The following is a 17,242-nucleotide window of genomic DNA, read 5'->3' as shown; positions in this document are numbered from 1 at the left end:
TGGTTCAAAAACTTCAAGGCTGCAAAAGAGTAAACAAAAGTTCCTAAGGAACATTTATACTCAGTATCTGATTTTTTTTAATTCCTTTTTAATGCATTTTTATCTGCAAGGGGAGTATTCTTAAGAAAATGCTGGTTTTTTTATTTTTTAAAAGAACATATTAAGATAGTTTTAAGATAATATTTTAATGAAAATATTTATTAAGAAACGTTGGGAATTGTGAAATGCATTTGCATGTGCTCATCTGTGTCAGTTCAAGGTTTTTCTCTTAACAAGAGAAGTTTGTGTTGTTATATGGAAAAGATTTGAATTTATTTAAACTTTTGTCTGAGTCAGGGATGGCTCACCTGTAGAATGAGGGTTCATATGGAGACCTGCAGGTAAATCTGGATGGAATTCCAGAGTTTACTTGGAGCTGGTTCTCTGTGTAAGATTTGCTTTTGTAGGAGGCAAAAATAATCAGCTCTGGCCTGTTCTCCAGCAAAGTACATTTCTTTAACTTGCCTTCCAAATCGTGTCGAAATACCAAAATATTTGTTGAGCTGAGCAGGAAAATAATTTATTTTTGGGTAAGAACTAAAAAATGCAGGCAGAGCACAGATCCCACTGCTGTTCCTCAGACATTTGGTGATGACAATGATTTTGTGGTCAGCAGAAGAATCCTTGAAGATCAGAAATGGTGTCAAAGTGCTGAAGGATTTAAATGCACATTTTCCCATAGGAAGCCAGTTACTGGCATGAGCAGTGAAGAGCACTCTGTACTCCCCAGATGCAGAGAAATCATGATGGTGACAGCTCTGCCACAAAGTCATCTTCCACGTGTTGGATTTCAGCCAGAACATTTTCTTTCCCCCCAAGAATGAGGAAGCACAAAAGCAAAGATGCAGTTTATTAAAAATGCATCCTGTCAAAAGTGGAATCCCCCTGGGATTTATTCCAGAGCTGTGCAAGAAAAAGCAAGCTAGGTCCAGGAAGTCTTGGGAGATACTTTTGGGGAATGTATTTCTAGATATTCCTAGAATCTGTTTTTATCTTCCAGGCTTTTCTTAGCCTTACATGGTAGAATTTGAAGATCTGGTTCTCCATGCTTGTGGCAGTTTTACATCAGGATGTTCTCACTGGTTGCAGTGGAATTGTCCTTTAGCCCTGGGTGTTAATTTAGTGCTGTCTCCAGCAGGTAGCTCTCACTGCTGTCAGCCTTGTGCCAATTACCAGGAATTACCAAGGGCATTTCCTTCCATGCCTGCGTTCACCTACCAGACCCTCTTCCTAAAATGTGACAACTGCAGGTGGTGGAGGCAAATCTTATTATTATCATTAATTTTGCTTGTTTTAGAGGGATTTTTTTTCCTGCATTGGGGGAGGGTGACAGGCATCTGTTGGTGGCTGTTCCATATTTTTCTGTGCTCAGAGGAGACTGCAGCGCCCCAACAACAAAGGTTTTGTCAGTAAAAACAATGACCCTGGCGAAATTGTAAAGGAACAAAATGATGTGCAGAACAATCATCAAGTGACTAATGAGAGCAAACAAAGAACTTTGCAAACAAGCCCCAAACTCCTGACAGCAGAAAACACAAAGCTCTGGGGTAAGGGAAAGTGCAGAGTGTGTTCGTGGGCACCCAGCTGAAAGGAACTTGGGGCTCTGTGCTCTTCAGTGTCCATTGTTCCTTGTTTGCTGTGGTGAGAGCTCCTCCAGGGTGTGGGGAAGAGGAAACTCTGAGCTTCATCAAGCCTTGTCGATTTAGAGAAGCTTTATTTATATTTATTTGTAACTTTCTCTTCCTCCCTCTTGGTCTGCTGGTTTTATTCCCAGTTTTTCATGTGTCTCTGCTCTTCAGCAGGGTGGGCACGTCCGTGGAATATCTTGGGCTTGCTTGTTGAGAGCTGGTTTGAACAAATGCACTCCTGAATAGCAGGTGGCCATGCAGGATGTGGATCTAGGGAAAACAAAAAGAAACAGGAGAAATTAATTAGCCTGGCAGCAACAGGACAGTGAGACAGAAAAATTCCTTAAAATTACTTTCTGTGGAAGTTCAAGAAGCAGCAGAAGCCAGAGAGGATCTTATTGTAGGAACTCTTCAACCCTTCTTCACTCAGACCTGTTGGCATCTTCTGGGCTTGCTGTAACAGGTCCACGTCTTTCCTGAGCCCTGATTTTTGTTGGGGGGTCGTGATGGAGAGGAAGGGATTTCAGCTGCAGGGATGGAAGTGTCTAAAAGGAAAAATAAGCAGCTTTTCTTCTGTATTAGGAGAAATTGATGCCAGGAATCAGCATTTTTAAAGGCAAATGACTGTGGATGGAGCTGTTACCCAGAAAGGATAGGTTTTCCTGACCTTCCTTCCTGGCTCTCCTGATGTCCTTGGGAAGGGCTGTTCCATTTCACAGCTCTGAATTGTGCTGAGTGTGGCACATCCAGCTGATCCGGGCTCTTGCCTTTGTTCTGAGTTTGAGATGAGTTTTTAAAATACTTTATCCTTCACTGTCAGATAAAAGGAGATTTGTTGCTCTGGTTGGGCTACAATACAGAGACTTCTCACCCTAGAAAGATTGAAGTTGATGCCTTAATTCTGAGAATACCCGTTGACAAATTATTATTGTCTGTACCCCAGCCTTTCCTTACAATATTCATTTTATCTTTTCTGACATATAAAAATTAAAAGCCTCAGTGGAGTTTCACTTACCAAAATCATTCAACTGCAAATTCCCAACCTGTGCCATGGGTGAGATCACTCTGTTTATTTAATGGATTGGAGGCAGGAGTTTCAAGAACAAACACTCAAAAAGCTTCACTCAGCGTGTTTGTTCTGTAGTTCAGATTGTTGGATTTTTAGTTTTAAGTAAGGAAAAGTTTTGGGTAATATTAGAGAAAATAAAGGATGAAAACTCAAGTCCCTGTTCTTCATGGATTCCTAGTGGTTTTCAAAGCAAAGCAGATCAGGGATAGATAAAACAGGGGGTTAATGCAAATGAGAGTAGGGTGGTAAAAGAATGTAATTTTCATTTTTAATATAAATATATTCACATACAAAATTATTTTAATCTAAATATGAAATAGAGAGTGGAATGTATGATACAGATCTCCCTTTTGATTTGGGGGCTTGACTCCTGAACAGGAAAATAAGTCACATTACCAGGATGCAATCTCACTGACTCCACAGAGAAGTTACCACTCCACAAACACAATGATTTTTGTTCAGTTTTCTTTTCTTTCCCTTATCTTTCTGCTTTCAGGCTGCAGCCCTGGCAGGGGAGGGTCAGCTGGAATTTTGTGCTGTTCCCCTCCACCCAAGGAAATTCCTTGCCTTCCACATCAGTTCTATTGTTTCCGGCCAAGCGGTGGCAGTTTGGGAGTGTTTGCCAAGGGGCAAAATCAGCCCTCAAAAACTGCTGGGTTCCATCAGCTCACGGAATGATGGATGTTTTGGGATGAAAACTTCATCTCACAGAGCCATAGGATGGTTTGGGTTGGAAGAGACCTTCAAGATCATCCCATTCCAGTTTGAGAACAATGGTTCTTATCACCAGCGTGGGGTTAGGGAGTTTAAAATGCACAGGAACATAAATGTGTGTGTTTGCAAAAACCAAATTGTTTCTGTGCAGTGATGATTCAGATGAGACTGGTGTGAATTAGTCAGTGAAACCCACATGGCTGTAAAAGTATGGCTTTAATTGGGGTTTTTTAACCTAGCACTGCTTTTGGTGCCTGGTAGTTAAATAGGAGGTTTAGTTTGAACACCTGAGTTTAAGCTGTGGAATTATTACCCAGAGCTTCAGCAGAGCTTTTAGGAGTTTCTGTGCAAGGCAAACATGAACAGAATGCCAGGAATATTTCAGAAATAAATGGGAGAACAGGGAAGCCTTGGTGGCTTCACACAGCTCTGGTCTGCGTTGTGTGTGGGGCAGATAGTTTCCATTTTTAATTAGTTTGCTTTTAAAATAAAAAACACAGAGTAGTTTGGCTTGTTCTCTGTCTTCTCCAAGATACTGAAATGATAATTTTTAAGTAGAGTGTGGCTAAGACCTGTAATTGTTTTAGTGAAGAGACCTGGAAGTCAGTCACATAAATGAAGATGAAAATTCTACACAGGGTCTGTTCTGCATTGTATGCAATTTTAAGCTAGTAACAACCTCCCAAGGGCAACCAAATATCCTAATAATAGCTGAAATATTTTCATGTACATATTTGCTTTTGAGGGAATTTTCAGAGAATGTAGAATGATTAAATCTAGATTCCAAAATGTTTGGTGTCATCTCTTGAAACAAAAAAAAAACCAAAAAAACAAACAAACAAAAAAAAAAACCCTCCTGATGATGTGAACTGGGACTGAAGTTTTGTATCTGGGGAAAACTCTCAAAGTTACACATGAAACTCGATGTTGAAATCAGAACAATGTTCTTGTCCCATTCCCTCTGTATATAACTTTATTGGTTTGAGTTAGTATATAGGATTTCTTCTAAAATTAGGCTTTAATTTGGTTGTGTGTCTGTTGCATTTATTAACAGCTTCAACTTTTTTCAAGCTTGGACATAGGGGGAAGTAGTCTTGCACCTCTAGTATGGCAATTCTGCTGTAAAGAAATTATTTCTGAAAAAACAGTGACTTTTTTCTATCCTTGGAAATTGTAATTTTGTGCTACTTAACTTCTTATTATCTTGGGTTTGATGCCAGATTTGTTTTTTTTTTTTTAAAAAAACCTTGATTTCCTTTTGAAGTTGACAAAAAGACAGGTTTTTCAGTGGGATTGTAATACAGTAAGTGATTTAGTGCTCTCTGGAGAGTCAGAAAGAGAACAAAAGCCATTGTAGAGGAATAATCGGTGTTGGGTTTTTTGATTTGCTTTTTTTTTCCAGTTTCCCCTTCAAATTGTGTGATGAGAAATTTTGAAAAGACTTTTCCTTTCAAAACCTGTGATGTTCAGTGGTTTGGGTCAGAGTGTTTGTGAGTGAATGAGATTCAGCTGATAAAACCCCACGTGAATGTTAATTTATATCCTCCAGTTCAGCAAGTCAAGTCTTTTGTTTTAATATGAACACGTCCAGCTCGATGTAGTAATTTCCATTTTATAGAAAGGATAAATCCATTATTATTGCAAGTCTGGAACCAACCAGCTCTCTGATCATGCAGCTGATGGGATGTCACCTTTTCTGTGCCATGAGGAGCTTTTCAGCCTGTGCTGGAGCTGCTTTCTCAGCCCTGCCTGTGTGATATTGCAGCGACTTTCAGAACTTCAGAGTTCTGGCAGCTCTCATTGGTATTTAACAACTTCATCATATTGAAACTGCTTTTAATTAATGAAAGGAGCCAGGCTGTAATGCAGTTCTCACATGCTGACAGACCTGTGCTCCCTAATGTTTTGTCACACTTTGCTCTGATGTTTTCTCTTAAATATCTTTATTTTTTTATATCATCCTGCAGGGGGTTCTGGCATCTCAGCAGAGCTGTGGTCATTGCAGGGGGAGGGGGAAAATAATGAAGTTCATATTTCTCCCTCTTTTTTTTTTTTTTACTGTTCCTTGAACTGCAGAGTGCAGCTGGAGATGAATTAATCCCTAGTGCTGCATGGCTGATAATTGGAGGGAATAAACACGTGTGGGGCTGGGCTGTGTGTGCCTGTCTGAGCTAATTGTGGGGCACTATTTACGGTCAGTGAAGAGGAATAGGCCCTTGGCATCCTGCCTTTCAGCTGACCTATTTTAGCCATCTATCTTGGACAGGGATCAATCACAACATACAAGTACCAACTTCTCTCCACTGGCTCTGCAGAGCACCCAGAGTGTCACAACCCAGCACAGATCTCAGCATTTAAGACTTAAATGTAGCAACACAAACCCTTTGTGTGGGCTTTGACATAAAAACAACATTTGGGTTTGATATGGAGCTGTGATACACTCATTTATGGCATCGTGGGATGAAGAAAGTCACAGCTGCTTTGCAAACTGAGCACTTAGAATTGCTTTGCCAAATTGAGATTATTTATTTACATTTCCTAGCAAGTTGTGCTCCAGCCCTGGTGCTGGAGCTGGAAAGCTTGAGGCACAGATAAAAGTCTCCAGTTCTGTTCTGGGGGAGTTGCAGGCTTCCCGTGGCCCCAGGGAGAGCAGAGGCAGCCTTGGCAATTGCAGCATCATTTGTATGCTCTGGGAGCACAGGGCTGAGCTGCTGGGCTGCTGTGTGGGGTGTGGACAGGACTGCCCTTGGAGCAGCATGGTGACACCAAGGGCTTGTCCCTTCAGGGTAAAAGCACTGGGAGGTTCAGATCCTGGTGCTGGGCTGGGACTGAGCCTGCTGAGGCTGCTGAGGGTGAATCCCACAAAGCTGTGCCCACACCAGCACGGGCAAGAGCCAAACCTGGGCCTGTGTGTGGCTGCTGCTTTCTGTGGCTTTGCTGCTGGGAACTTCCTGATGCTTTCCTGAGTTGAACATCCCAGCTCTAAGCTTGTATTACCCAACTCTTTAGCTAAGAATTTCTTAAAATTCTGTTTAACAGAGTGTTTGGTGCAGCTGACACCAAGTGCAAGAGCCTGGAGCTCTTTCCAAGCCATGCTGGGAAGTCCTTCCCATGGCAGCTCCAGGAGCTGCCCTGGCTGCTGATCCTTCCAGCCCAGCCTTGGACCAGCTGAATGAACCAGCTGCAGTGTGGGGGCTTGGGAGGATTCCCACTTTGCTACTGGGTGGGCATAATGGCTTCCTGATGGCCACAGGATTATTCAGTTGGAGGCAGGTGTGATGTGTAAGGCTGCAGGAAACAATCTGACTCTGCTAGAAATTCCTTTATGCTTGGTAGGTGGAGGATGAAGGCAATAATGTAGAGTGAAGTGGATTTGGGATATCAGAGTGTGGACATGAGAATTCCAGTCCCACAATTTGATTATCTCCTCAAAGCATCCCTCACTGAAGGGGACTGTGTTCTGCTGGGAAATCTTTGCTCTTCTGTTCTTCCTAAGTTCTGAGGGATTTCATAAAACCATGGACTGGTTTGAGTTGGAAGGGAGCTGACAGCTCATCCAGTTCCACCCCCTGCCATGGACAGGGACACCTTGCACTATCCCAGGTTCCTCCAAGCCCTGTCTAATCTGGCCTTGGACACTTCCAGGATTTGTGTCTCATTTATTGTGTCTGTTCACCTCACCTTAAATGTTTGGCTTGGTTTTTCAGGGGCAGGAGCTATTCCTTAAATCCTGCACAATTCCAATCTTTTCTCCCCCCTCAAATTTTCAAAGTGATTTAGATGATCAAATATAGTTTTCTAGAGAAACACATTCTTGAGTTTGTTGGAGTATGCACAGTTTCCATGAATGCAGTGTTTAAATGAATATCTGTGCAATATGACTTATTTAACAATTTGTATCATATGTATTTAAATACATCCTCAGTTAAATATTTAAATGACATTGTCAGTCACTTGCAAAGTCATATTTAACATGGAACTTGTGTAACCTGTACTGTGTGATGTGATTTTACAGCTCTGCTTGCAGCAGTGCCTTGGGGTTTTTGGGATAAATTTGTGTTACTTTTTTGGTATTTCTGTACACAAAAGAATGTGAAGTGGCAGCTATTGCTCAGCTGTTTTTGATAAGCCAACAGCTGGGGATGTGTCACATCCAGATGTTGAGTGTCCTGGCACCATTCCCTGGGGAATACCCTGGTTGGCAGCACCCCATGGCCTTGCAGTTCCTGGGTGTCCTCCTGCCCTCAGTGACATCTCCCTGAGCACATTCCCTCCTCCAGAGCTCTCTGCCCCTGGAACAGCTGGATGGAAATCCCCAGGATGCTGTTGCAGTGCTGTGTGCTGCCATCTAATGGGAGCACTGTCCCTCCTTCTGCCAGGAGTCAGGGACTGGCTCTGTCCACCCATCTGATAAAAAATGCTGTGAGCATCCTGCAAGTCCCAGGGTGAACACTGATAAATTGTAGACAGAGCTACTTCCTGCCTTTCCTGATTTTCTTTCTTTCTTTCCCTCCTGCAGGCTCTTGATGGAAATATATATGATCACCTTAAGGATTATTTAATGGCATTCAGCAGGACTGAACTAGAGACATGCCAAGCTGTACAAAACACATTCCAGTTTTTACTGGAGACTTCCAGCAGGGTAAGTTTGAACTGAATGATCCTTTGTAACTGAAGCCTTGCAGCACAGACAAATCCCCAGGCCTAAGATTTGCTTCCAAAATCATGACAAAACTGAAAGGTTGCTATTTTTGGTTTCCTCTGAGTGGTATTAAGTTGGAAGACACCAGAATTTTTCCTGTAGCACCCAGACATCTTCCCCTGGTGCATTTGCATCCAGAGATGCTCAGTTTTCTCACCCTGCACGACTGGGAGGGGGAATTGCAGCTGAGGGTTCTGCAGAGCCCTGGGAAACTGCTTGGATCATTTCTTAATAATTGTCTGTCAACTTCCAATCCAAACTATTACGCTGTTTTCTCCCTGGAATTAAGAGTGGCAAGCACAGCAAACAAATTAGAGCCTTGTCATAGACGTGGTTTGTTTGCTTTGTGGAGCAGCCAGACTGAGAGAGGCGTGATCGCTTCCAGGGTAATTTTGGTACTTAAATAATTCATCTGCTGGGCTAAGAAGAAAAAAAAAAATTGCCATTGAGCTCAGGAAAGCTGCTTTGGTGCAGTCATAATATTCCTTTATACATTTGCCTTACCCACCCACCCAGAAACAGAGCTCATTCATACAGAGACGTGGAGCAAAAGCTCATTTAACACATTCCTTATTTACCTCCAAGCAAGTGATCTCACACCTTCAGAGATCTAAAGTGAGGGCATGAAAAATGGGCTTCACCCTCAGCTTTGAATTTACTTGGCAGCAACTGTAAAAATAATCAAAATACCAATTTCTCTTCAGTTGTAGAAAGACTTTCAGTAATTTACCTTGGGGTGGATTATTCAGGTCTGCTTCAAATACCTTCCCCAGCAATTCTGGCTTGGAATCTTTTAGGAGAACAGCAAGTCCAGGTTGCAGTAATCAGCCCAAAAAAAGAATCCAGAAAAAAAAAAAAGATCTCTCCACCAAAACCCATCTATGTCTTTCAAAAGCAGCTTGAGCTGTTAAACATGTAATAAATTTGTTAGCAATTTGGAATAAACTTGTCATCAAAGCAAAGGTTTTAAATATTTATGGAGGATTTTGAATGCTTCTTCACCTGCTCTGTGTTAGTTTGCAGTACAAGCTTGGCAGGCTCTGCTTAGAAGAGACACTTCAGGTCATTGGGAGGAATATTTTTGCTCTTCCATCTGAGTTATATTTCTGTTTGCAGGATGGAATTAAATTGTATTTGTCCTTTAGAAGGACACAAGTTACTTCCCACAAGTGCCAGGGATGGCTCCTTGGATGGGCAGAGCTGGCTGTCACCTCATGTGATGCAGATTGAGGGAAGCAGCTAAAAACCAGATGTGCTGTATAAAATGCAGGTTTTTCATTGTTTTATCATTGTTTGTTGGAGCTTTGGAGATTTTATTACTCCTGGGTCATTCCTCTGACACTGGAATGAGAGCACTGGCTCTAGAGAGGGTAAGTTTAGATGGGATTTGGGCAGGAATTGTTCCCTGTGAGGATGGGCAGGGCTGGCACAGGTGCCCCTGGATCCCTGGCAGTGCCCAGGGCAGGGCTGGGAGCAGCTGGGACAGTGTAAGGAGTCCCTGCCCATAGCAGGATTGGGATGGGATGATTTTCCAGCTCCCTTCCCACCCAAACCAGTCTGGAACTGTGACTCTGTGAATATTCAATTTAACTTCCTTGTCACTTCAACAGTCTTAGTCAAGACTTGTACTTCTTGCATTTATCTTTTGGAAAAAAAAGCTGATTTTCTTTGGAACATTTACTGCAATTCCATTTGCTGTTTTGAGTAACTTTTCTGTGAGATTTCTGGTAAAAGGGAAAATAATTTCCTTCATGCACATCTCTGACTGTCCTTGTTTCTGCATATGGGATATATTTAATGTTTGATTTCAGGTCTGTTTTAACCAGTCAGTTGACACTGACTTCAAAAATAAACTGTGTAAGAACATTGATTTATACACTGAATAACAGGAAATCTATTTGGAAAAGTTGCAGCTTAATCCCAAAGATACAGTGTTGCTTTGGAGTCCTTTTATTCTCTTTTTATCAACTGTCCAGTATTTTGTGCAAATGCAGGATTTGCACAAATGTGCTGGGCTTGCATGTTCTCCCAGGCCTCTTACTCTGATAACAGTTGTTTTCATTTTTAACCACTTATTGTGGCTTTGAGGGAAAATCTCCTAGGAGTGCTGTTGGAAAAATGAGTTTTCACTTTGACTCCCAAGCAACTCAGTTCAGATTTCTATGGGGAAAGCACATTAAAACATCTGTGTAGGTTTTCACATCCTCAGTAACTTCATTTGTTGGGGGTTTTTTTCCCTAATTGAAGGTAAAAGAGCTCCACATATTTGGTGTGGCCCAGAGTTGTGCTATGGTCAGTGTTCTCATGGATCTAAGGGACAATTCAGTGGAATAGCTGGTTAAATGAAATGGTTTTGATGCCAGATCAGTGCTGAGCATCCTCTGAAGCTGCAGATGTTTCCTTCTTTAGTATTTTCTGCATTTCTATTTCTGGGAATTCGTGATGCAAATCCTTGTCTGTTTTCTCCCCATTTGAGTGTGTTTATGTTCAACTGCTCAAATTGGAGCAGTAATTATATACTTTCCTGGTTTAGATTGAGTGTATTATTGGCCCTGGAGGACTATTTACTTTCTTTAACTGGAGATTAATTTTTTACAGTTCAGTATTTCAGCAACACAAGCATCAACATTTTGCTGCATTAGAGAACAAGTTTTATTTCTCCTTGCCCATGCAGCACAGAGTTCTTGGTCATGCACAATGCTGCTATTTCTGGATAAATACCATCTTTATTATCTTCTTTGTACATGTAAACCCCCAGTTTGGTAATAAATTGATATAATTTTGATGCATTTTCATCAATTGAGGCAGTAAATGCTCTGTAAGAGTTCTTCAACCAGTGATCCTATTTTTCCATCTTGCAATCACTGGGTATTTCTTTGTAAATCTGTGTAAATTGTGACATAAGAGGTTTGTTTAGGGATCTGTGTCATGCTGTCTGAAACGTATCATTAAACAAATTTGAGAGCTGAAGGGGTTTTGCTTCAGCAAAATGCAAGCTTGGAGAGTTTTCTCTGAAAGCAATTTAATAGAGAGATGAAGTTTGTAACTGATTTTGGATGCATTATTCCAAATAGTCTTTTCAGCTCCCACAACTAATAATTTCTGCCAAATTAAGACTTTTCATTTTAAGAAAAAGCAGTGCACAGGAAATTACCCAGTAGAGGAGGGAAAAATATTTATGGCAGTGACAGAGAGTATTAACAGAGGGTATCTGTTAATAGCTGGTGTTTTGTCCCCATTTTGTAGGTAAATGGCAGAGATATTTTAGATCCTTGTCACCCACTGTGTGTCCTGCCAGTACCTCTGGGCAGCTCAGTCCTCAATTCCCTGCACCCAAACCTCTGCTGCAGGTTTAATCTCAGCTGGGAGCTGCTTTTGCTCTGCAGCTGTTTTTCAGTTCACAAAACAAACCTTGTTCTAAATAAACTAAATAAACCTTTTTCTTTCCTCAGGTGGTGCGGGATTACAATCTCCAGCTGTTCTTACAGGAGAACTCTGTGTTCCACAAACCTCAGCCTTTCCAGTTCCAGCCCAGTGACAGTGACACTGTAAGAGCCCTGGGAATCCCTGCAGTTACTTGCTCTTGCTCTATTTTAAAGCAGTTGTTATAAATGGGGAAGAGAATCGCTGGTATCCCAGTGGTTTAACCTCGTGCTGGTATTTTTGGGAAAGAAAGGGAGAGTGGCCTGGCTGCAGGAGGTGGGTGATAGTAAAAAAAGCATCAAACAGGCTCTACATCATCCACAAAAGAGCAGAATCTTTTTTTGGCTTTCAGATTGTGACTAACAGTCCTCTGTCTCACTGCTTTCAACCTAATTCCTGGTAAATTTTGTTGCCTTTTTATCCTGCTTGTAATATTCACTAATATTAATATTATATTCACAACTGTGCCAAGTAAAGTGTCCCTACACACCTGAATTGCTCAAGGAATACTTAGGGATACATACAAAAAGTTACTAAAAATAATGCTGTTAAAACACTGCATTCCAAAATAATATCCAAAAATCCTATCTTGGTTTCTGTGTTGCTTCCAGAGCAATGATTAATGACATTAAAAGTGGGTGAATCAGAGTATGTAAGTGCATTTCCAAACAGCACCTTGATTAAAGTGGATTCTTGATGTCCCATTGACATTACTGATGTTATTTTAAGAAACAGCTGTTTAAAATAAGTTTGGATCTTTAGATACAAACTTTTTCTGACTGGAATCAATTATTGAACTGACTTGGGCAGTTCTGATCTGCAGCTCGAGTGATTTGGATTGAGACCTGCAGAGGAGTGGTTTTCCCAGTCACCCTGACATCCCTGACTGGCTCTCCTTTGTGGTTCCCTTTTAACAAACTCTGATTTGGACTTCTATTCCAGAAAGAGTCAGTTATTCCCATGGATAAGTGTTTGGACAATGCTCTTGGGTGGGGATTGTTGGGGTGTCTGTGTGGGGTCAGGAGTTGGGCTGGATCATGCTGATGGGTCCTTTCCAACTCAGAATATTGTGTGATTAATTTTAGGTTGTTCTTGCTAACAGTGAGCAGAATCTTTCTGAGTCTTTGTTCTGCCTCTCTAACCTTTGCTGCTGTGTTCTCCTCCCTGTGCACTCCCTGCATCCAGAGTTTTAATGCAGTTCAGCTGGTGGAGATTGAGCCCTCACCTGTCAGTGCTATGAGAATGACCATAGCAGAGGTACCTGGGGTGTTCCTGGTCAGCCCTGTGATATCCCTGTGCATGTGGGATGCTGAGTTTACACTCTGGAGAGATGGCAACAGAATGCACAATCTCTTTATATATATATATATATATATATATAAAACAGAAAAGGAAAAAAAAAAAACCCAAAAAAAAAAAAGAGCTTTTTTCACAATGGGACTTGAAGGAGGAAAAATCAATTTAAGGGTGTTATTCGTGGGGGGCAGCTTCACACTTCTCCTGTGTTCTTGCACGGGGTTTGTAATTGATATTCCAATCTGCTGGGGCATGAATTAAAATTTCACAGCTCAGGGAAGTGCTGTGTGTAATTGGCTGCTGCTCCTGTGTGAGGGAAGGGTTGTGTGACAGCTGCAGGCTCTGACTGTGTGCAGTGATGAAGTGCAGCCCTGTTGCTGATGGAGTTTGGCTCTTTTTCCTGAGGGCCATCCCCATGGCCAGCAGAGCTCTAAGTCACTGCCATTGAACTCTTCAGTGTGACAAGTGCCAGGATTCTGGGCTGGGGTATTTTTGGGAGCTCACAGGGTCCACGTGTGCTGCTGGTCCTTCATGTCCCAGTTCTCACTCCTTTGCTTGGCTCACCCACTTGGGCTGCAGAATTCCTGCATTTCCTCAGTGCACTGCAGCTTTTCCATCTGCTGGAATCAATTTTCCCTGTAATAATTACGATCCATGTAATTCTGCTCAGCTAACAGGATCCTACCTGGGCAATCCCATTTTTAATCAAAAAGTACAAGAAAATGCAGGGTCTTGCTCAGGCTTTTGAATTGGTCAGAAATTGGGTGTTTTCTAATTGGAGGAGCAACATTTAATTGCAGGAGAACTATTACCAAGCATTCTTTTGCCACATGTTCTGCTTCTAGAGGTTTTGCAGAGATTTCTCAGTTGGCTTTTACTTTCTGTGGGTTGTGCATGATAATTTTCACACCAAGGACTGAAAGAAAGAAGTAGAGTCATAAATACATCTCAACAAAAGTTTAATATTAGCCTTTTCCAAGAACAAGTTGTGGGCTCTTTTCAGGCTGATCCACTGGGACTAGGCTCAAAATTTGGAGAATTTAAGTATTACTGGAATGAAGTTATGAGGGCTGTAGTAAGGAAGAATGTTATGAACAATTTGGATATGGAGCTCTGAATGGAGAGATCAGAATTCTGGTGTAAATTCCACTTTTACATGGTCCATCCCAAAGTTCTGTCCTAGAAGAGAAGAGCTGTTACCAAGATTTCTGTGCAATCCTCCAGTTTGCTTTCTGACTGATCCCAATGTGCCACTCAGAGCCTGCAAAAGGATCTGTTCCTAAGAAAGGGAGGAGTGAAACAATTTTGACTGAACTTCAGGGATTTTTGATCCCCAAAACCCCAGTTGCTCTAGGTAAAATGTACATTACTGAATGCCCTCAAAGAGAAAGCCACTTCAAAATGTTTAACATCAATCAGGTATTTTACTTTATTTAAAAAAAATTGGTTTGAGCTTGAATTTAACCACTTGTTCATGTTATTAAATTACTTAATTGATTTCATTGTCCTGCTTCATTTCGACATCAATTCTTATTTTTATAAAAGAAAGTTTTCAAAAAATCCCTAAAACAAACCACTTACCCTTAAATAAATGGTTTGTTTTCAAAATACTCAGAAACAAGTGATTGATCAACTCCTAGCAATCTTTAATCCTCTCCAGAAATGAATTCCCAACATGGATTTATAGACAGCAAGTAGAGAATGGGAAAGAATCTTCTAAAATACCTTTATCCTCCCAAGGAAATCCAGTCAGCACATCTTGTTCTTCCACAGAGGCTGCTGTGATACTCACAGGTTAATCACCCCCATCCTCCCACGAGGAAAGGGATGTTCTTAATTCCACAGAAATCCAGAGTGTGGAAAACACTCTGTCCCTGTGCTCACAGATAAGCCACCAGAACAGGGGGGAAAAAAGGAAATTGGCCAGCTTTTCTGTGTTTCCTGTTTGGAAAAGCTGCTTTTTCCTTCATCCAGGGTTATCACGTGAGAAAAGGAGCCAGGTGACACAGAAGTGTCCCTGGAACAGGAGCAGAAGGGCCCTGAGAAGCTGACATTTCATTTTTGGGGGGCTTCATCCTGTTTTGCATTCACTGTTTCCTCAGAGGACATAAAGAAAAATTGTGGCCCTGCTGATTTCTGCCACAGCTTCTTGACATGAAAATAATCTTTTTTTTTTTCCTCTTAATTTGCAGAAAAACACCTCAGGAAGTTCAGTGGGAGGTTTTGCAGTTTCTCTCCATGTAACTTGGCTGTTTTATGAGGAGATTGTGAAAATAAAGATAAATTTCCCTTCACTCTCAAAAAAACATCTTGGAAGTTCTCAGCATCTTCTATGAAGGAATTTTATAGAAGTTGCATAAACAAGCACAAAAAGGGCCCATATTTCTATATTTACAGTGGTCTGTTCATTTAATACCAGAACAAACCAAGTTTAAATACAACTTTCTTGAAGCTAACTCTAAAAAAATAAAACAAAAAAAATTAAAGTTATTATTTAATTGTATCAACCTTTTAATTCCACAATAGACTGGTTTTAAGTATAACCTTTTGGAGGCTAAATATATATTACAAAGAATAGATATTTATTTATTTATTTATTTATTATAATATTTATTTATTTATTTATTTTATTTAATTTTACTCAGTTTTAGGAATTGTTTTTGAGGAGAAATACAGCCATTCAGGTAAAGAAGTGATCAGTGGGTGTGAGTGGGCAAAGCTCTGCCTTCCTTCTGTGACTTGACCCATCTTGTGCCTAAAACTGATTTTATTTTTTTAATCCCTCCCACCCCAGCTGTGCTTAAAATAATATTCTAATATTTATATTTGAGGTTGATACTGAAGAAAAAGGAAGCTTCTGGATCTAGTGGGGACTTTGCTTAGGTGGAATGTGAGGATCATTTCTTAATGATTTTTTCTTAATTATCATGAGCTGAAATTGGCTCCCAACCTAATGGAATTAGTTTTAATTTTCACTGGCTAGCTGATTTCATTTTAATTTTCACCACCTAATTTTAATTTAGAGAGGACACAATTAGAACTCTTCAGGCTTTAGCAGTCAGGAAACACAGTTTAAGCAAAGCTCTGAGTATTTTCTAACAGGGAAGATCAGGCAGCAGAAGTTGCACTTGAAAGAAGTGGCCACTTAAGAACTACAAATTTGCTTATATTGCATTGAAAATACCTACAAAATCAATTGTTCTGGTTCAAATTTGATTTTTAAAGTCCTTTTTTTTTTTTGCCTTTGGTTACCTAATGAGGGCAATTTTTCCAGATTTCTAGTTCTAATAGATTTTTGGAAAAATTGGCTGGGAATGCAGCTGCTGTGAGGGCTGAGGCAAATGAGGATAATTATGAGGGTGAGAATAGAAGTAAATTAACAACAATACTCTGCCCTCTAATTTCAAGATTAATTTCAGTGAGAATAATAAAAAATAAGGTTCAAATTAATTAAAAAAAAAAAAAAAAAAAAAAGGTTTTGCTTTTCATCTCTTATGTACAACAGAAGTTTTTAATACAGAAACATCAAGGCCTGGGAATAACAAAGCTGTGTTGATCAGTGATACTTAATAAAAATTAATACTTTTGAGATTTTAGACTTCAAAAACAAAACCAAAACACACCAAAACGCAAATGAAAACAAAAACCCCAAAACAAACCAAGCTGGATGTTCCTCTTCCTTCTGCAGCCCCCTCATCAGTTTATTACATTAATATTTTCTAGTATTAATGATATATTATAAATGTTAGTTTAAAAAGCAGCAATAATAGGGTGATTTGGATTTAGCCTTTATTATAGCTTATATGTGAAAATAATAATTGTGGATTTAAGTCCTTTTTTGATATTCTGAGGGAGGAAAAAAACCCTTGATGCAAAAAATCTCAATTTTTAAAGATGAGGAGTGTCCAATTTAAAATGTTGGAAATTGACTGAAGTATGAGTCAGTCCCAGCTCACTCTTGGCTAAATTAAAATTAAATGAGTTCAGCAATAACAGGCTAAAAAGAGCCCCAAAGTTGGCTCATGATTTTCTCAGAACTGCTGAGTTTAGCAATGAGTTGTGTGAAAAATGTCATGTGTGTTCCTTCCTCCTCCCCAGAGTGTTGCTCTGCAGCATTGGCATGGAAAATTCTTGTTTTCACCTCTTTTTAAAAGCAATGCCTGGTTTGTAGATGTGTTTTATGTCAGTGCTTTGCATGCAATAAATGTTCCCTGCTTTTTGCCTTGCTAGAATTGAACTTTTTTAGGCCTCAGCCACAAAAATAAGAAACTTTGAGGCTCGAGAGCCAATGTGGTTTTTTTGGGTTTGTTTTTTTTTTTTTTTTTGCTTTCAAGACAGTGCTGTGCCATCTGCATGCAGATATAACTGGGT

At 40.4% G+C, this 17,242-nt stretch overlaps 1 protein-coding gene across 2 annotated transcripts in view; it reads left to right on the top strand.

Annotated features, from left to right (window-relative positions):
• The window catches only part of FCHSD2 (FCH and double SH3 domains 2), a 114,783-nt gene that overhangs the window by 75,901 nt on the left and 21,640 nt on the right, over positions 1–17,242 (top strand). Inside the window, exons 9-11 of one of the 2 annotated variants that reach the window (XM_079321408.1) lie at positions 7,970–8,092; positions 11,605–11,700; positions 12,761–12,832. In XM_079321408.1, the coding sequence (XP_079177534.1) occupies positions 7,970–8,092; positions 11,605–11,700; positions 12,761–12,832 (291 nt within the window). The remainder of the gene's footprint in view (positions 1–7,969; positions 8,093–11,604; positions 11,701–12,760; positions 12,833–17,242) is intronic. The other variant, XM_079321409.1, reaches the window with a different exon arrangement.

Source organism: Erithacus rubecula, assembly GCF_903797595.1.
Source record: "Erithacus rubecula genome assembly, chromosome: 1".
NCBI classification, from domain to species: domain Eukaryota; kingdom Metazoa; phylum Chordata; class Aves; order Passeriformes; family Muscicapidae; genus Erithacus; species Erithacus rubecula.
The sequence above is the reverse complement of the archived record's forward strand: the minus strand, read 5'-3'. Positions and strand labels throughout refer to the sequence as shown.